This window comes from Podarcis liolepis (genome assembly GCF_965112155.1).
Source record: "Podarcis liolepis genome assembly, chromosome: 10".
NCBI classification, from domain to species: Eukaryota; Metazoa; Chordata; class Lepidosauria; order Squamata; family Lacertidae; genus Podarcis; species Podarcis liolepis.
The window spans coordinates 69160476-69181836 of NC_139562.1; the positions used below are offsets into that span (position 1 = coordinate 69160476).

At 41.9% G+C, this 21361-nt stretch overlaps 1 protein-coding gene and 1 long non-coding RNA gene across 3 annotated transcripts in view; one reads left to right on the plus strand and one right to left on the minus strand.

The window, feature by feature from the left end:
• LOC310688060 overlaps positions 1–21361 on the minus strand; it is a 150436-nt gene that overhangs the window by 73436 nt on the left and 55639 nt on the right. The gene's annotated exons all lie outside the window — the stretch shown is intronic.
• The window catches only part of FBXL13 (F-box and leucine rich repeat protein 13), a 69630-nt gene that overhangs the window by 41256 nt on the left and 7013 nt on the right, over positions 1–21361 (plus strand). For both annotated transcript variants that reach the window (XM_083464023.1, XM_083464022.1), the window contains exons 13-18: positions 3555–3653; positions 5670–5787; positions 5967–6129; positions 7817–7936; positions 9207–9333; positions 19306–19389. In XM_083464023.1, the coding sequence (XP_083320149.1) occupies positions 3555–3653; positions 5670–5787; positions 5967–6129; positions 7817–7936; positions 9207–9333; positions 19306–19389 (711 nt within the window). The remainder of the gene's footprint in view (positions 1–3554; positions 3654–5669; positions 5788–5966; positions 6130–7816; positions 7937–9206; positions 9334–19305; positions 19390–21361) is intronic.

Here is a 21361-nt window from a genome sequence, read left to right on the forward strand (position 1 = left end):
GGCTGCAATTTGTGCATACCCATGATATACACACATGATATATACACAATTCTGTAGCAAAATCCATTGTATATGTTAATAGCTGTTGATAGGATACCAGTCTTGGTCCAACTGACTAGACATTGCCCAATTAGTTCCACATATCCAGAGGGGATTTGGACTTGAGTTTTTTCCACTACCACCACAACTCCACATATACTACAAAGCAAACCGCTTTTAGAATACTGTGGAGTTTCAGAAGTACTTCATGAAATAGTACAGGGAACAGTTGTTGAAAAAGCAAATATTGAAAGTGACAATTATATTGATTTTGTTTGTTCCAAAGCAGCTACAATACAGTGTATTGCTAACTCTCAAAGAATATGAATATGAATTAAAGGATAGTTGTTACCAGTAAATATCAAGTCAAACGTGCTTTCTAAAATAATAAAATAGGTTGGGATTGGGAAGTCCCAGCCATGAAAAAAATAAATTGCTAATACTCCCAGTATCTCCCAATTAGAACAGTGGTCTTTTGTGTGTGAGAGAGGAAAAAATGTAATAATTACAATGTATCAGGAAACAGTAATCAGATTTTCAACTAGTTTCTTGCCGACTTCTTGGAAACAGTTTCAATCTAAAAGGGAAGAAAGATAAGATAAGATAAGGAAACATGGCTTCAGATTTTCCCAGTCCTCAAGAGTTTCTAAGCTTACATTTCAGGAAAAGTCCAGAAACTGATATTTTGAGGAGCTTGTTGCAGTTCTTCATACATTTTCTATAGTGATTAGTTGTCTTTTCGCAGCATGAATTAGGAATGCTGTGTTTAATAACATCTGAATGTACTTTCTCAAGGAGCATTCACCCCCTGGGAATTGTTCAACATGACCTTCTGTCCTCTTGTGAACTGTTTCCTATGCCAAGATAGAAAATGGCACAAAAGCTGGCATCCAATTATTATACCATGTGAAAGATGATATGTTATCTTTATTTAATAAATTTGCAATTTGGCAGTGGTTCTTGCATTCCACTAGATTTGCATCATTCAGGCAGCCCAGAGAGAACAAAATCAAGAAAGAATGTGTTACCTAAGGCAAGTTATTTATGGAAGCAAACTAGCTATTGTTAATAGTCCATAAATTAGAGATGCATGCAACTAAGATATTTTGTATGCAGTGTAAATTCAGTACAGTAGAGCAAAGCTATATGGAAGCCTTTTAAGCTGGATATTTAGGCATCTTTGTAGGCACACTATAGATATTCTTGAGCAATTGGTGGGAAAGCAGAGAGGCAGAAGTTAAAACGATGGGTATCACATATTTATTTGCTATATTTCATTTGAAAATAAGAACTGTGAAGTTTGTGCCTTAAATAAGTTTCTATTTTTGTGTTTTCTCCAGCCTGTGCCCCACATTTATCATTCCAAATTTACTTCTTCCCCCCATGTCTAAAATAAATTCTAAAATTCAATGTTACTGGCCACTTTCAAGTAAGCTTCTACTTATGGTATTAAGCTTACTCTTCTTTCTGAGCTGTTTTTAAAATTTGGAGTCCTAGCATACTTATTTTAGTGTTCATGTTGGCATTGTAAATAAGCCCACAGATGTTAGTAGCTGGCTAAGAGGCTAGTGTCCTGAATGTCCATTCAGGCAGCAAAGGAGAGAAGGCACCCCCCTCCTCCTTTGTGGCCTGCATGTAAATACAACAGCAGCAACAACATCTTCTTCCAAGCTGATTGAAGGTATCAAGCCACCCCATTCCTTCTCCACATGCTTACTTAGTTTCCATGTTGGTTGCAGAAGAAGGGCTTGCTCTTCCTCCATGACCAATTCAGAAACAAAGTGAGCTGGCAGAGGAGAGAGAGAGCCACCTGTTGCTTATCTACATGCCCTGCTCACTTGCCAGCATGGAATTTCATTCACTCACTGGCAGTGACTTCCTGGTCACCTATGTCTATCAGTTGTTAGATATGAAGTTGTCTTATAGACCTTCAAAAACTTGGAAGAATTGTATTGGTACTGCCCGATCTAGAATGATTAAATTTAAAAATTGGAGCTGGGAGGAAAGTGATCTATCTCTCAGCTGCAGGGATGCTAAAGTTACATTTCTAAGCACGCTTACTAGTGAGTAAGTCCCACTGAATATTCATATTATTATATCCTTTTTTTATTCATTTACATCCTACCCTTCCTTCCAAAGAAGCCCAGGGCAGCAAACATACTTATCATATTAATCTTAAAACAGTTTTAAAACATTCTAAAAACAGTTTTAAAAGAGTTATATGCTAGTATTAAGAGCAATTTGGCCTGGTAGCTCACTGGCAGACAATGCAGTGCTTTCAGGACAAGGGGTCCTATGAGCTGCACTACTTACTTACTAGCCCTAGTAGCTGCTGCATCCTGCACTAATTGCTCTCTGGTGCTCTTCAAGGGCTGCTCCACACACAGCACATTACAGTAGTCCAGATGGGAGGGCAGCAGTGCATGGACAACTGAGGCCAGGCCATCCTGAGCTAGGAACGGTCAAAGCTGGCAAATCAGCCTTAGCTGAGCATAAGCGCTCTTAACCACAGAAGCCACTCCAGGGATAAGTCAGAATCCAAAAGTCCTTCCAGACTACAAACCCTTCCAAAGGAGTGCAACCCCTCCCAAGACATGTCATACACCTAATTTCTGGGTATGGGAACCACCCATTCACAGCACTAACAGATTATCAGGTCTCAGCCTCAGTTGATTAGCCCCAGTCCAGCCCTTCTCTGCCTCTAACCACTGGTCCAACACTCACCTCAGAGTATTTCTTGTGGGGGAAGAAGGGAAAGGAGATTGTTAGCCGCTTTGAGACCCCTTAGGGTAGTGATAAAGCGGGATATCAAATCCAAACTCTTCTTCTTCTTCACAGCTTTCCATATGTTATTGGACCCCAGTCACATCAGCCCCAGTCAGCATTGCCAATGGGTGATGGGAGTTGTATTCCAGCAACATCTAAGGGCCACTGATTCCCCGTGTAGCAACAAACAATGTCTTGCCATGATATTGGAAGGCAGGGAGAGTTTGGGCAGGAGGGGATCATGCAAGCCCAAGGTCCACTCATTTAGCTCTAAACTATAATTTTGTGTTATATCTGAACGAGCCTTTAGTGGGAAGAACATAGAAGGGCATTCTCTATAGCACCTATTTATTTAACATAGGCTTCATTTGAACTTTAAATTTTTATTAATTTTCCTAGACTTCTTAACCAGAAATAGCATGCATTCATAAAGGCATTGCTATGTATAGGATTAACATTCCAAAATTAATATTTAAATGGAAAAACACGTTTGACATGTACACATATACCCAGTATTTATGAAGCTGGGAAATGCTGTGAATCTGGAATCAGAGATTTTCAGACAGACTGTTTTCTTATGGATTCTCTTGAAACAAATCTTCTTTTGTCCCAGATAATATATTTTGTAGTTTTCCTTTACTAGCTTGAAAATAATGTATAATAATTTTCTCATAATATAGATGTTAATAAAGATTTTCAATACTGGCATACAGTTCATGTTTTCTATTAAAAATGTTTTTAAAAATCAGCTTACAGTGGAAGGCTTCAGGAATATTGCTGACAGCTGCAGTGGTATCAAACACTTGATCATTAATGAAATGCCCACACTATCAGACAGATGTATTCAGGTAAGAAACTGAAATGGTCATATATTTGTTCTGTAAACATATATTCTGTTAATTTCCAGGCATGAAAAATATGGCATTTTACAGCAAAACTAAAGAAAACTATTCTAGAAGTTAGCTTAGCTCTATCTTGGTTTTGTTCCCAGTCAGATTAAAAAACAATAGAAGCCACAATGGCTTTTTACTGGTGAAGTAACAGTGTTCTTCTGTTGGGATGGCCCCACAACTGAGCAGTCCCACAAGTGGCATATTATATCGGGACTCTGCACCTACCACCTGGAAAAGAATGAAGCATCTGAAGATCAGATTCCTCTTCCCTCCACTAGAATGCTGTGTGCCATGTAGTGCAGGCCATACAGTCTAATTTTCCTGCTGAAAGAAAGGAAAATTCCCATTCCCCGTTCCCTTTTTTTTGCCAGGCAGTAGATATCATGAGAGAGTTTACTCTTTGAAATCACTCTTCCACCCCTGCTTCATTTGGCTGGGAAGAAGATGTAAAAAAGTGCTCCCCTTTACATAGGATGACTGCACTGCTTCCTTCTTTTTTGGGAGCCATTCATGAAATAAACGGATAAAGCTCTCTACCTCCATTTTCACTTTACACAGGGGATTTCCGTGTTGTTACAGGCCCCCTCAATCCTAACCAAGCCATGCACAGGATTGTGGGGGTCTTTGCCCTCCTTTGGAGCACTGAAGACACAGTGGAGGCTGTCGTAGCTTTAAGAAATATGTTTTATTCACATATTTACACCTGAATTTAGATGGAGGGAGTCCAGATCTTACAGCATGGTCATCTCAAGAAGGGCTTATTCCCTGCACCAGTGCAGCACTGGTGTCCAAGGCATCTCTCCCAGCCTGCCTTCAGCCAGCCTGCCCAAGATGGACCTCTCTCTTTTTTCTCTCCCTTCTTCTCTCCAGTACACCTTGCTAAAGACACTCTTTTCCTGCCACCTGCCACACCAACCCATTCACTTTGGCAGTCTCTTTTTAGACTCTTCTTCTTAGATGGGCCATCAACCCCTTTTTTCATGATAGCGGCTTGGCTTATCCCTGGCTAGCTATGTGACGCTGCCTCAGCTTGTGATCCTAAACTGAATGCAACAACCCTTGGTTTAGTTTTAATTAATCAAACTTTGCTTCATGAATTTATAAGTTTGAAGAATTCTAGCTCTTTACTGAATATTTTCCCCATACTCATAACAATACAGTGGTGCCTCGCAAGACGAAAAGAATCCGTTCTGTGATTCTCTTCGTCTAGCGGTTTTTTTGTCTTGCGAAGCAAGCCCATTGACGGATTAGCAGATTAGCGCTATTAGCGCTATTAGCGGCTTATCTGCTGATCGGATCAGCTGATAAGCGGCTTAGTGGCTTAGAAAAAGCGGGGGGAAAGGAAAAAAAAACAGCAGGAACTCGCAAGACATTGTCGTCTTGCGAAGCAAGCCCATAGGAAATTCGTTTTGCGAAGCACCTCCAAAACGGAAAACTCTTTCGTCTAGCGAGTTTTCCGTCTTGCGAGGCATTCGTCTTGCAGGGCACCACTGTATTATTTTACTTATTTTTATTTAGGAATGAATTTGGATAGCGATATTTGACATCTGAATGATATGAGATTATGGTATATTGTATGAGTCCAATCCCCCAGTAATCCATAACAGCTAATAACTTATTACTGTACTGTACATATTTAAACAGAAGATGATTTCAGATGAATTTACCTACAATCCAGTTTGAATCAGATTGTTAAGCGCTCAGTAATGCAATATATATATAAAAAAACTAATGGGTATGTCATTTTTATCAAACATTTAACTTTATGCAGAGATATGTTTCGATTTTGCAGCAGTAGTCTAACAGTAGCTACTAAGAACAATATCAGAATTGATGTGCCATTTTTACTTCTTCAGTTATTAGTATTCAGTTGGATATGAGAGGATAGAAACTCCAGCATTTGTTATTATAAAATGTATATTTTCCACATAAAATACAATGCATTTGAAACTTGTGTATTTTCTCTTAAAGGCTTTAGCTGAAAAATGCCATCAGATTGTGTCTGTTGAATTTAATGAATCCCCACATGTTTCTGATGCAGCTTTTAAAGCACTTGCTAAATGTAAACTTGTCAAGATGAAAATACAAGGTTAGTGATGACATAGTATAATAGTTCCTGTACAATAGTTGCATGTGCTACCTTTTTACCATGGCGTTGGCTCTTTGACATAAATAGACGTGTGCATAAGTAGACATGCTTTTTGTGACTGAAAAAGCTATTGACTTCAGGCCAAATGTAACCTAATTGTTGTTTTGTGATTTCAATAGGGAGTAATCAGATTACTGACCTAACTTTCAAACTCATAAGCAAATCCTGGCCTCATATGAAACACATTTGTGTGTCTGACTGCCAGAAGATAACAGATTTGAGTCTCAAGATGATTGCACCGCTGCCTGATATTGTTGTACTGAAATTATCAGATTGTATAAGGTATTCCGTTAAATTCAAATGACTGTGTGGGTTATTCATTTTAACAAAATTGCAAATTAGCAAAAAAATGTGTTAGCCTCCATGCCTGCAAATAAGCACACAGAACAGAGAAAAGGTCTGTGCCCCACTGTAACACCACAATATGCTAGACCAGGGGTTGGCAAGGTTTACCTCACCTGGGCTGGGTCACTCCAGCGGAGATCCCTCCGTGGGCTGGATTGCTCCCGCGATTTCCGGCGTCTGCGCAGACACTATTTCCGGCACCACAGAAGCGAGTCTCCGCTCTGCACTGCGCCGGTTTAGCGCAGCACGCGGGGACTCACCAAGTGGGTGGCTCAGTTCGGGGGCGGCACTTGTGGCCCATGGGCCTTAGGTTGCCTACCCCTGTGCTAGACCAACCAGCACATTATATTTGTAGAACAGGACATCAACAGCTTCCTTCCCCAGATGTAGTGCAGCAACAGTGATAAAATGTAGACTGCAACAGGGGACATGGCAGAGACAACAAGACTGGGGGTGGTGTGGGCAAGTGTCTATCAGTTAAATGCATTACAGGGCTACTCTAGTAAAAGCATCATAAAGCCACCCATTTGAGTGAGACAACAAGAACCACTTATTTTTGTGTAGTCCTACTGAAGTTAGTAGACTACTGTTCAGTAAATTATTTCAATTTAGTGGGTGACATTCCATACATGGGACGCGGGTGGCGCTGTGGGTTAAACCACAGAGCCTAGGACTTGCCGATCAGAAGGTCTGTGGTTCGAATCCCCGCGATGGGGTGAGCTCCCGTTGCTCGGTCCCTGCTCCTGCTAACCTAGCAGTTTGAAAGCACGTCAAAGTGCAATTAGATAAATAGGTACCACTCCGGTGGGAAGGTAAACGGCGTTTCCGTGCGCTGCTCTGGTTCGCCAGAAGCAGCTTAGTCATGCTGGCCACATGACCCGGAAGCTGTACGCCAGCTCCCTCGGCCAATAAAGCAAGATGAGCGCCACAACCCCAGAGTTGGCCACGACTGGACCTAATGGTCAGGGGTCCCTTTACCTTTACCTTATTCCATACATACCATCCTTGTGTTTGCAATAGAAATCTACTTGTGCAGTGGGATTTTGGGATTCTCTTCTCTCTTTCAGTCTCCTGTGTGCTTCTGACCATATGGAGTTGAGGGACTGCGGGAGGCAATGGGGAGGAAATGGAAGTCCTGTTGAATGAACGGATTACTGCTCGCACTATCTTGACTCTCACCCACAGTGAGAGTCATAGGTGTCAACTCCCCGGAGCCTGGGTGCCTGAGCACCTACAAATTTTGGTGCCAGGGCCATGCATGCTGCATGGTACGCATGGCCCCAGGCACCCATGGTCATGGAGCCAAGTTGGCACTCCTGGTGAGAGTCAAGTTTTGGAAGTAAGTCCAATTTATTTTAATTAGACTTCCTTCTCAGAGAACATGGTTCATTCAGGCCGGTGCGATTTAGCTACCAGATGGAAGCAGGTTTCCAACAATCTCATTGTTTAGCTTGTAGTTTTGGAAAAAACTAGCATTGTAGCACCCACTTTTGTAATGGATGCAGAGACAAATATTGACTGCTGTATGGTTTAGTTATAGATGATCTTGCATTCAGATGCTAGTTTTTAGGACACGATTAGAATTGTGACATATATCAGATAACTTATTTTCTATTTGTTTTAGAGTCAGTGATGGAGGACTAAAAGCATTTACTGATGGTGCTTCAGGCTCAAATATACGAGAACTCAGCTTGGCCAATTGTTCCTATATCACTGACAGTGCTATCACAAAAATAGCCCACAGGTACCATAATGCCGTATATATTATTTGTTTGGTGAAACATAACAGATACGTTTCAGGAATGTTGCTTCAAAATTCTTGTTAAAACCAATCTTGTTTCTGATATCTAGCTTAGGAAAAGATGTTGTGCATAGTACATAAAGCAAAGTGAGTTGTTGTGACTAAGCCCTGTTGAAATCAATGGAATTCACAGCTCAGTTGTAATGTTTTAGGAGTCATTTCAATGGAGCTTCTTAAGAACTGTTCATAGAATTTAGTTTGGAATCCAATAATCACCTGTGAATAAGCCCCATTGAACTCAGCGACTCTTACTTCTGAATAGACAAGCACAGGACTATAAATAATTTAACTGTGAATCACATACCCATTAATGTCTCAGCTATTTTTTTCTGTTTTGTCACTTTTTGTAAAACTGACAACTTAAAAATGATTCATAGGATTCAATATTCAAAATTTCTGATATTCTACAAGTGTTTAGAAAATGATTTTTCTTCCCTAATACCTGTAGATAATTTTATTTATTGCTGGTTTTTATATGGCTGTGTGTGTGTGTGTGTACCTATATTTATGCATAATTTGTTTTTCGTTATAATTATCAGATAATCAAAACACAGCAGTTTTGTTTTGGGGATCCAAAAGGCCATATAGGTTCTATGTATCAAATAGGCTTTGGGCTTATGTTCTTTGAGTATACATGGCAAACTACTTTTGAAACTCAGAGAACGTCTCAAAACAGTTGAAAGGGCAGGTGGGGTGGGAGTGGGGGTTGTTGCTCAAAGGGAAAAATTCTACTGGCTATATGCAAGTCCCAGGCACACCTGAAGTTGCTTCTTTACAATCAGTGTCTGTATTCTAGTACCTAATAATAATGACAATTTCCATTTATTGAAAAAGGATCTACTTACTGGTCTCCTTGGGCTAATTTGTTCATGCAAATGTTACATATTTTATTCTGAAGCTAAGATGCCTGACATGAACAAAACTGTCAAAAGAGGAAATGAGAAAAGCTTGAAAAAACATTTTACATGTTTTTAAAATACTGAACAGGAATAGTGAGGCAGGCTACAGCCTAACACTGAAGTGCCCAATAACTAATTTAAAACAATATTTATAGGATGGTCTTAGTTAGTATCTTAGGGTATCTTGTTTTGTGAGCAGGCAAATGAACATTTTTATTGTAATTTTGGAAGTGTCCTATGAAAACCTAAGCCAAAAGTTGCACAGGTATGGCATAATAAGAAAAGAAATAACAAGATCTATTGTTTTTTTTAAGGTGCCACAATCTGATTTATCTGAATCTGCGTTATTGCCAATCTGTGACTGATGCTGGAATTGATGCTTTAACACAGATCTCCTCACTTGCATATCTTAATATTTCTGGAATTAATGTCACAGACCAGGTAAAAATGAAAGCACAAAGGCATGGCAACGTGTTCCTGTATGCTCTTAGTATTGCTGTGCCAGCACTTTCTGTGAGTCACAGTGATATTTTCTGTATTATTCTCAATTTCTCTTCTTAATTCTTAACATCCTCTTTGCCTTTTGGTCACTGTAGCACATTGGAAGGAACAAAAAATAGAACAGCATTCAAAAATAAGGGATTACAGCAAGATAATAATATGAGCTAAATAGGATAAACTGTAAAGTTTGTGGGTTGGGTTATTGAAACATGAGATAACTGGAAAAATTGTTTTTTATTAATCTAATAATGTTCATGCTAAGGTTCTTCAGTTAACACAACCGATCTTTCTTACATGTTCACTGTTGACTTATAAAGGTTTGAGACCAAGTATTCACAGCAGTAGCAAAACAGAGTCTCTTTGGAGTGCAAGACATGGAAGATCATGGAATTAAGACTAGTTCATGACTTACAGTATTGAAATACTGATATCTGTTACCCCAAAGGCTTAATACAGCCATTTTAAAGCATATAAATGTTCAAGAAACTATTGAAAGTACAGATAGCAGCATATGGTGACAAAGAAGTACAGTTAATGGCTAAACTAGATGTGATGTTAATTGTATGAATGCAACAATGTGAACATATTTTAAAATTCCTTCCAGTAGCACCTTAAAGACCAACTAAGTTAGTTCTTGGTATGAGCTTTCGTGTGCATGCACACTTCTTCAGATACACTGAAACAGAAGTTGCCAGATCCTTCTATATAGAAAGCTCATACCAAGAACTAACTTAGTTGGTCTTTAAGGTGCTACTGGAAGGAATTTTTTTATTCTGACTATGGCAGACCAACACGGCTACCTATCTGTAACTTGAACATATTTTAAAATATAGATTACAGTCATGAGGTGTCCTGCGTAGCATTGGGACTGTAGGAGGTAGGTGTTTTCTCCTCCTCCTGTGAAACACCCTCCCTTTCGAAACTGCTATTTGCATTCAGAGGGGAGTTTATTTTTGGTTACTCTCCTCCTCACCACCTGAGGGTCTGATGTACACCAGGCTGTTTACATTTAAAAAACCATATATGTTAACTGGATATATGGGAAACTATGTTCAATTGTCTTAACAAAGTTGATAAAATGATACCATGTCGTATAGAAGGGGTAAGTCCAGGGGCGTAGCTAGATGCTCCGGCACCCTTTTGTGAAATGGCTACTTTGTCCATAAGCATGATGCCCCATACTTGCAAAATCCAGACTTCAAAAAGATTTGCATTTAAAGTCGTCGTCCCCCCCTTTTGCAATCACAGATTTAGTTGCAGTCAATAAATGGAGGGTGTGATTCATTCTAGTGTTATGTGCAAACCAGCACTTGTGATTGATCTCTTCCCAGACAAACCTTGAGCAGTGAGCCAAGAACAAATCTGTTCAATCATGTTGTTGTTGTTTAGTCGTTTAGTCGTGTCCAACTCTTCGTGACCCCATGGACCAGAGCACGCCACGCACTTCTGTCCTCCACTGCCTCCCGCAGTTTGATCAAACTCATGCTGGTAGCTTCAAGAACACCATCCAACCATCTCATCCTCTGTCATCCCCTTCTCCTTGTGCCCTCCATCTTTCCCAACATCAGGGTCTTTTCCAGGGAGTCTTCTCTTCTCATGAGGTGGCCAAAGTATTGGAGCCTCAGCTTCAGGATCTGTCCTTCCAGTGAGCACTCAGGGCTGATTTCCATGATCACCATCTGCAGTGATCATGCAGCCCAAGAAAGTGAAATCTCTTACTCCCTCCATTTCTTCCCCTTCTATTTGCCAGGAGGTGATGGGCCCAGTGGCCATGATCTTCGTTTTTTTTGATTTTGCGCTCTCCTCTTTCACCCTCAATAAAAGGTTCTTTAATTCCTCCTCACTTTCTGCCATCAAGGTTGTGTCATCTGCATATCTGAGGTTGTTAGCTTCTCTGAGTTATTCAAGCCCCTTCACGACGGCAAGGCAGTGATCCATGAAGGGGCTGTTCAATCATAGTAAGCCATAAACCATGCCTTATTGTGATGTATGAACCAGCTTAATGAAGCACTTTGTCTGTCTGTCTATCTCTATCTATCTATCTATCTATCTATCTATCTATCTATCTATCTATCTATCTATCTTCTGTGTTTTTAGAACAAGTCTGTTTTACTTTTGAAATGTAAATTCAGCCATTTCTGTTAGTTTTCTCTTTCCATTGTGGAAGATGGAAAGCTGCATTGCATTTAGGGTGTCTTTTTATACCTGTCGTGCAAAGGTCATGTAAGCTCTAGTCTAACATTCTTGTGTCTTAAGTTTTTCATTAAAATGGATGTAAGGATGTTTGATCTTTCTAGTGGCAAGCATGCTTCAGTTCAGAAAGATATCGTCCTGAGGGCTCTGGGAGCATAAACATCTAAAAATAAGTTTGGGGAAAAAATACATCCTACATACTAATAACTTTTTAGCATACTTTGTTGGCTTAAACAAGAAGCAATGTTTATAATTTGAATAATATGCAACATATGAAATACTAAAGATAAGAAATATTCTTGCTATGTGGAAATTAATATTTTGCCGTGACCCTTTTTCTTGAAAAAATAACTGTACTACATTTATTCAGTGTTTACTGCACTTTTATTTTGGCTTATAATCAAAGACACAGTGAAATACAAGAACTGATACATTACTAAAAGCAAAGAGCTCAGAGTGGATGTAATTGTTACAGTGGAGGTTGTATATTTTAACACAATCATATCGCAATATTGTTTGCCTTTGGAAAAATTAATTATCCAGCCGTATTCAAAATCTACCCTTCCCTAATCATTTTCAACTGGCTAGTCTTCCAACACTGCTGACCTTTTTCTTTTTCATATGTCTTCTAAAAAATTCTTAACAATATACAGTATTTAGGAACACACTTGTCAAGATGGCCCTGCCAAAGATCCCAAGGATTCTCACAATCTCTTATCTTTAGAGGCATTCTGATAGGACCCTTGCTTGTAAAGTTTGGTTGCCCTATTTCATCACAGGATTTTTTTATATTTATATTATATATTCTCCAGGGCAGTAGGACATCCCCAAATGGAATATTAAGTTCCTCCCATTTCGCAAGGCAGGAAAATGTCACCACTCCAATGGAATCTGTTTGCCCCTCCCTTGGAGTGACAGTTCATTTTTCCTGCCTAGTTTGACATAGTATTACATTAGCCCAGCTCTCACGATCTGCATTCTAGCCAATAATTTCATTAATTTCCCTCTATCATATTTTCAATTACCTTTGTGCACTGTGTGACTGCTGAAGTGATTTTTGTGCACTGTGTGACTGCCTGAGAGTGTCATTTTAGTTATTTACTTCAAACTAATTATTTGGAGTGTGTGTTAAACTATACATTTTCTTCCTGACTGTGGCTTTAATTTCCTTTCTGAGTTGAGAGAAATCGTAGTGGTCAGTATTTTTAACCTGAATGCCCTATCTTTAGGCATCTAAACTTGTACTGATGTATCAAAACATAGGGATTGACGTCCAGATGTACTGAACACGTAAGCTTTCCTTTGATCTTATATCCTGTGAAAAACTGAGCTGCTAATTTTAATAAAGCACAACATCTGAATCAAATTTGGAGACTCATTGTTGCCCAAGGCAATAAAGTAAAGATATGTAATACAAGTAAGGGGACTCACATTGCCTTGTGGGGCATATTTTGGAGAATAATAATAATAATAATAATAATAATAATAATAATAATAATAATAATAATAATTTATTTATACCCCGCCCATCTGGCTGGGCCTCCCCAGCCACTCTGGGCGGCTTCCATAGAACCCAAAAATACAGTAAAATATCACACGTTAAAAACTTCCCTGAACAGGGCTGCCTTAAGATGTCTTCTGAATGTCAGGTAGTTGTTTATTGCTTTGACATCTGCTGGAAGGGCGTTCCACAGGGCGGGCACCACTACCGAGAAGGCCCTCTGCCTGGTTCCCTGTAGCTTTGCTTCTCGCAATGAGGGAACCGCCAGAAGGCCCTCGGCGCTGGACCTCAGTGTCCGGGCAGAACAATGGGGGTGGAGACGCTCCTTCAGGTATACTGGACCAAGGCCGTTTAGGGCTTTAAAGGTCAGCACCAACACTTTGAATTGTGCTCGGAAACGTACTGGGAGCCAATGTAGGTCTTTCAAGACCGGTGGAAAAGCCTAAGGAGGAAACCCTACACAAATTTGGAGTAGAGTCCCTAAGATGGTTGTATGGGTCCTTCTTCTGGCAACTCCTGCAGCCAAGCTGCTGCCAAATGTATTGCTCTGCTTTCTTTGGACCACATCAATGAGGCAGGGTGTGTCTTGTCATCTGGGCATCCCAGAACCTCCATATACACTGCCCAGGCTTGCACCCCAGGGTGCTGCTAATATAGCAGTTTGACTTCAGCCCTCAAGACAAATGCATGCCAACAACAGGTGTGAATTGTGAGACTTGTCTTTCTTCCAGATCTGCTTCCTCTCCACATGCCAGTCATCTCATTTATGTTTTCTAATTTAAAAGGCAAGACCAAGCTTGTTCTTTTGGCTAAAGAACAAATACCATATTGGCTTTTAAATCACCTGAAGACTGGCTATTGAAAAGTACATAAAACACAGTAGAGCCTTAAGCAAAGTGTAATGCTTGAGGAGGAGTAATATTCAGTACTGTAAGTGTTAGAAGCATGTCCCTAATGTCATTTGTGGCGTGCTGGAGGGTACGCTTATCTCAGACATACAGTAAACCTAACTGTAAGGGTGGCTGAGTTTTTATCAATAGTATCTCTTAGAGTGCTGAATGGCACTATTTAGCAGGAAGAAACTCAAATGAAAATCCTCGCTATTACATATATTTACATGGCTGATTATTGGTATATATTTTAAATTTTTATATACAGTGGTGCCTCGCAAGACGAACGCCTCGCAAAACGAAAAACTCGCAAGACGAAAGAGTTTTCCGTTTTCCGTTTTTGAGTCGTTCCGCAAGACGAATTTCCCTATGGGCTAGCTTCGCAAGAAGAAAGCCCATAGGGAAATCTCCGGGGACCTCTTAAAATGCTGGCGGTCGGGAGCAAAGACTTTTGTCCAGGACCTCTTCTGAAGGCCGGCGGGGGGCAAAAGTCTTTGCTCCCCCCCCGCCTGCCTTCCCGGGACAGCGGAGACTTCTCCGCTGTCCCGGGCGATCTTAAAATGCTGGCGGGCGGCAGCAAAGCCTTCGCTGCCGACCCACAGCATTTTAAAAGCCCCCGGGGCAGCGGAGACTTCTCCGCTGTCCCGGGCGATCTTAAAATGCTGGCGGGCGGCAGCGAAGCCTTTGCTGCCGACCCCCAGCATTTTAAAATCGCCCTGGGACAGCGAAGGCTTCGCTGCCGCCCGCCAGCATTTTAAGATCGCCAGGGACAGCGGGGGCTTTTAAAATGCTGGCGGGCGGCAGCAAAGCGCTCCTGTCCCTGGAGCTTGCAGGGCAGGAGGTGGGGAGAAGGGCTTTTCTTCCCACCGCCAGCCTTCAGAACAGCCTTCTGAAGGCTGGCGGTGGGAAGAAAAGCCCTTGTCCCCCCCCCCCCCAGCCTTCAGAAGAGGTCGGGGGACAGACTGTCCCCGGACCTGGTCTGAAGGCGGTTTCCATAGAAACTCATTGATTGATTTTCAATGCATTCCTATGGGAAACCGTGCTTCGCAAGACGAAAAACTCGCAAAAAGAAAAAACTTGCGGAACGAATTAATTTCGTCTTGCGAGGCACCACTGTATGGATGTTTTATGATGGCCTATATTTGTAATGCCTAATAAAGGTTTGGCAAAGTGGTAGTAAACAGTAAACCAGTACAGATTTGGCATTGGCATTTTTAGTGGAGAATGCATAAATTCTTTTACTCTCTCCACCCTCCCAAATGGTGAAAACTGCCATAACTGAAAGTCCAAGGATTCCTTTGACATAAGGCTATTTGCCCTGTATCCCAAATGATTTAGTCAAGGTTTAATAGTTAGGTATTCTACAGAAGTTGGTAGTAAGTAGGGAGCCCTTATCCAGTGTGTGTGTGTGTGTGTGTGTGTGTGTGTGTGTGTGTGTGTTTATGGATTGAATTATGAAAACAGGCTGTTTCCTTCTGCTTTTTCATTCATACTTTGTTTCCTTCAAACATGAAAAGCTGTCAAAAGACCTTTTATTATGCAGTAAAATTTTACACATATACCATGAACATGTCCTACTTTTTCCACGTAATAATGTTATTAGCATGCACTACATTTTGTTCTTTCAGCTAACCATTTCATGAGCATTTTCACAACACGTTTTTCTCTCTTGGTTGGATTCAAGGAATTAGTACAAAAGCAATACGCTTGCTTATTTACAGATGTGAGTGGGTGTTTACAGATATACTTGGAATTCACAATTTAACTCGCTGATAATGCAGTAGCTTCCTCTCTGTGAAGATAAGTGCCACAGAAATTGTAGCAGGAGTTCAGAGACATAGGCGTCCCTTGAAAAACCCACTTTTTCCCTTTACAAACTAGCACCTTTCCCTTCTATGAGAAGTGAGGCTACAGGGAACCAGACAGAGGGCCTTCTCGGTAGTGGTGCCAGCCCTGTGGAACGCCCTCCCATCAGATGTCAAAGAGATAAACAACTACCTGACATTCAGAAGACATCTTAAGGCAGCCCTGTTCAGGGAAGTTTTTAATATGTAACGCTGTATTGTTTTTAACACTTGATTGGAAGCCGCCCAGAGTGGCTGGGGAAACTCAGCCAGATGGGCGGGGTATAAATAATAAACTATTATTATTATTATTATTATTATTATTATTATTATTATTATACAGCAACCTCTTCCTTGCAATAGTGAGCGCCTTGCAGAGCCATGCAGAGACCTAATTCAGTGCCTCCCATCAGGCCCACGCCAGGCAGATTAATGGGTTCTGCTGTACATTGAGGGCATGCACCATACACGTGTCTTACACACACACTGCCTGGAAAGGATAACTTCATAACTATGTTTTGTGAATGGAAAACCGTGTTTTATGAATGAAACTCATGTCAAATGATACAGTGAACCAGAAGGTGGGCAGGAGAGTAGTGTTTTGCTCATATTTCACCCCAGCAGCCACCTCCGAAGTCAGTAGCCAGGAAAGTTGGAAACTACTCAACGGTCTATGAATGTGTCAGGGGGTTGCTTGTCAGTAGAAGACAGGAACTGCCAAGCAGCGGAATTGGAGCAAGACCAAGAAGAATATATCTGGGAGGGAGAAGGAGATGGGTAGTTAAAATGGCTGGAGAGGTAAATAAAATGTGTCTGAATATGAATGGCGGTTTGAGGCAGGCAATTCACAAAGTATCATGCTAGACAAGTTTGGGAACTATGTAACCATGCAGAGAGGCGTAGCAAGGTCAGGTGGTACCTGGTGCAGAATTTTCTTTGTCAACCCCCCAATTTGAAATTATTAAAAGAAGGAAAAATAAGATACTTACAGTTGCAAGTGTTATTTTCTGGTTTATTTACTTAACATTGTGAGCATAAGCACTTAAAACCCCTGCAGACTCTGTGGCTTCAATATCAGCCAGAAACAAATTTCTTCTAACCCACCGCCCCATTGCTCTGTTCACTGGCCTGATGGTAAAACTTGAACCTTGCACTCTATTTTGCAATAGGTAGGCCTAATAATGGAATTGCCCTAATAAGGATGTGTGTTTTCCTTATGCTTTGGTGCAGCTCCCTTTACTTTTACAATGCCTTTTAAAACAGGCGGCTAATCTGTGTCCCTCCAGGTGTTGCAGGACTACAACTCCCATCATTCCTATTGGCCATACTAGCTGGGACCAGTGGAGGATGTAGTCCAGCAACATCTGGAGGGACACAGACTAGCCCCCCAGCCCCCTGTTTTAAAGCTGACCATGTAATGCACCATATCAGAAGCACAAATCCCTTTCAAGGGGCCATTGCGTGGACAGGCGGAGTCCCCAGATCCCGAGCGGTCCCCCCGTCATGTGGAATAACGACTCAAGACAACGTGCTATGGGATTAAATTGGCCACAACTTTATTAAATTTCAAATGTGGGTAGGCATTGGGCGTTTGCCCAAGCTCTGGAGCCAAGTGAGGATTCCCAGGTAAGATCCTCCCTCTATTGTGTGGGCAGGTGATCCCTCCCTTACCTGGCCTGATCTCCTTGGCACGCTTCCCCCAGGTGGGATTGGACAACTGACTGGGGTAGGTGGAGACCTCCAAGTATCCCACCTGAGAGAAGGCGAAGCCAAGCGTATGCTGATGGAGCCGCTCCAGATCCAGGGGCTGCGCGCGTCCACGCAAAGGGCGCCCCCCGTTTTATGCGGGGAGCGGTCATTTTCCTCTCCTCCTCCTTGTGTTTTTTCTTAGTATCTGCCCTGAACAACTCTGCAACTCAAACGCTTGCTCATTCTTTTGAGACATTTGAGTTAGTCCTAATAAAGTATTGTTCAACTTCAACTATTGGGCTGTTGTTGTTGTTGTTTTAATTAAACGGACCATTTCAAAAAGAAACTGATGTTCTTAGGCTGCAGTTCTACGCCTGCTTTCCTGGGATGAATTCCCATGGAACTCAGTGCAGCTTACTTCTAAGTAGACGTGCAAAGGAGGGCACAGTTGTTTAAGCACCGTCTCAGCAGCTCACTGAACAACGAGAAACAATTTTCATGCTAACGTGAATATATTCTTATATTAATTCTCTCCTGAAATGGTGATGTATGGATTTGTGTTTCTTTGGGGTGTTAGGAGGCACTGATGTATCTCTTGGCTGAATCAATCTGAGAACACATCATCCAGCTTCTGTGTTTGAAAGACATGTTTGTTTATTATTTTTATTATTAGTTGCTGAATACCTGGCACACATGGATCGCAGTAATCAAATGGACATAGAAAAGCGGGGGGGACGGGACATATTGGTAGCTTTTTTGTAAATATCCCTGCTACGTAAGAATAGCTTTGCCTGATCAAACCAAACGGTCCTGTTCTCCCCCTCTTGTCCGTCTCCAGCTAAGGCAGGGAAAGTGGCGGAGTTAGCTGCATGGGTGCCCGGAGCCTATGCCGTGCACTTGGGGGTGGAGCTGTGCACGATCTGCTGCCGTGGCGGGGTGATCCGCTGCACATGAAGGTGATGCGATCTGCCGTGAACGGGGACAGCTCGGTGAGCACCCCGCGGTGTGCCTTTTTGTCACCCCCCCAGGGAAGACACCCAGGACACCCCCACCACCACCCCTTCCTACGCCCCTGACCACACATGATCCGGTTTTGCTGAACAACAACTCCTATGGTGTTTTGTGATGTTTTCATTAAATAATAATAATAATAATAATAATAATAATAATAATAATAATAATTTATTATTTATACCCCACCCATCTGGCTGAGTTTCCCCAGCCACTCTGGGCAGCTCCCAATCAAATGTTAAAAACAGTACAGCATTAAATATTGAAAACTTCCCTGAACAGGGCTGCCTTCAGATGTCTTTTAAAGAGAAGATAGCTGCTTATTTCCTTCACATCTGAAGGGAGGGTGTTCCACAGGGTGGGCGCCACTACCGAGAAGGCCCTCTGTCTGGTTCCCTGTAACTTGGCTTCTTGCATTGAAGGAACCGCCAGATGACCCTCTGCGCTGGATCTCAGTGTCCGGGCAGAACGATGGGGGTGGAGACGCTCCTTCAGGTATACAGGACCGAGGCATTTTGTTTCAACTGGGGCAGTTATAGCAGACTAGGATTATGCACATTGTAGAGGGAAGGACATACTAACAAGTGTGTGCACAAACCCATAGCATGTTCCTAAGTTTCCAGCTATGTTTTGTTTTGGTAAAAGAATGCATGCTTTAAAAGGTAATGGGGGGAGACCTACAGCATTGAATAACAGCAAAGCAAAATAAATACATTATGTAGTACAACAGGTTTTTTTTACATATGTGTGCCAATAAACTAATATTTGTCTAAAATATTTTTAGGCTTTGGATGCTCTTGGCAAACTCTGGAAAATTAAGGAGATTATTATATCAGAATGCAGGCTGTTAACTGATGCAGGAATTAAGGTAAAATAAGATCCTATGTTATGTATGTTACAAGCATCAGTACATGTATGTCACTCTTGAACACATCTGATTTACAATGAAATAGTAAATATGCTGAGGTTTTTTCTTAAAATTGTTGAAACATGTTGCCATTAGGAAAATGTGCTCAAGCCATGGCTGTTTTCCTTTCCATGCCAGCATGGGCTGTTTAATTGTCCTTTCAGCTCCAGACCATTATGACCTTTTTATTTTACAACAGTTTTTATATTGCACATTATTGTGTGCTACTTTTATTATTTTCATAGCTTTTAGCTTATGATATATTGTGTATTTACATTTTCATTGTTTTATTCTTTTTGTAAACTGCCCTGGAAATATAATTGAAGGGCTGTAAAACCACTTTACATAAATAAATAGTGGCTTGCGTCGAGTGTTCCAGGAAATTTAAGGATGAGTTGAGATTTGAATTGGCGGTTTCAGTTTCTTAGCTCATATTGTTAACCACTGCGCTGCTCCCGCTCTGAACTCCTGAGCAAATGTGGGCAAGTGAAGCTACAGTGACTGAGAGTTTTGGAATGTGGAAAGAGATAATATTCACCCCAGGAAGGGAGATTTAACTAGAACATTTTAAGAAGTGAAAAATGTCTCTGCACAGCAACCAATGGCAGTTTTGCCTTTACTTTTTAGCAGGGCTTATTTAAAACAGGATGTGTTTTTGGCAGTGGCTGCTATGCAGCCCTCATGGGATTCTGATAAGATGGCTGAGACAGAAAACATATTGTGGATAGAAAATTGCAGCTTTGCAATAAAAATGGTGTCCCATCCTTTGTGTCTGGCGTATGCTAAAAAGAGAGAGAAAGGACTGAGGACAGATTCCTGGGGGGAACTCAGCAGAAGGAAGCTGAAACGACCATCACAAAGGAAGTAACTATTTCAAGAACAGGAGGAAATCTTAAACACCTATAATGTTAGTAGTTGAGGAGAAAGACTTGTGCAAGCATAGAAAGACTCTTTGGTGAATTAATCTAGCAAAATATTAACCCTGCATTAGCAATAACATGGTTTCACTACAAACTTATACAGTTGTTATATTTTTTAATCTATATTCCGAAAAATGCCCAAAAATCTTGCACAGAAATCACAGTGATCATCACATTTTATCAAGTAATGACTATGAAAAGAATGACTATGCTATCCTATGAATTACCGTATTTTTCACCCTATAGGACGCACTTTTTCCCCTCCAAAAACGAAGGGGAAATGTGTGTGCGTCCTATGGGGCGAATGCAGGCTTTTGCTGAAGCCTGGAGAGCGAGAGGGGTCGGTGCGCACCAACCCCTCTCGCTCTCCAGGCTTCAGGAAGACATCCGCAGCCTAGGCAGCCCTGTGGGAGGTCCCGCAGGGCTGTCTAGGCTGCGGATAGCAGCCTGCTTCCCGGAGCGTCGGGTGCCCTGAAAGCAGAGCGCCTGGCGCTTCGGGAACACATCCACAGCCTAGGCAGCCCTGTGGGAGGTCCCGCAGGGATGTCTAGGCTGCGGATAGCAGCCTGCCGCCCAGCGGGCAGGGCTCCCTGAAGCAGAGCGCCCCGTGCGCCAGACAGACATCCGCAGCGTGGGGGGCCCTCCAGGCTTCAGGAGAGCCCCACCGCCAAACCCACAAGCTCGGGGGACAGCGGGGAGGCGCAGCGCGGGGAGGAGAGCTAACCCCGACATGGTTAGAAGGCTGGCGGGGGGCTTCCCCTCCTCCAGCCCCGCAAGCTCCCAGAGCCATGCCAAAGCTGCACGCAGCTTCGGCATCGCTCTGGGTCCTGTTCTGGGGGCCCCGTGCCTGGGGGAGGGGGAAATAATTTCCCCCCCTTTATTTCCCCCCCTCCCCCAAAATCTAGGTGTGTCCTATGGGCTGGTGCGTCCTATAGGGCGAAAAATACGGTAGTACCTTTCTGTCGTAAAATTCGAGCATCCATCATTCTATTGTTGTATATATGTATCATTCA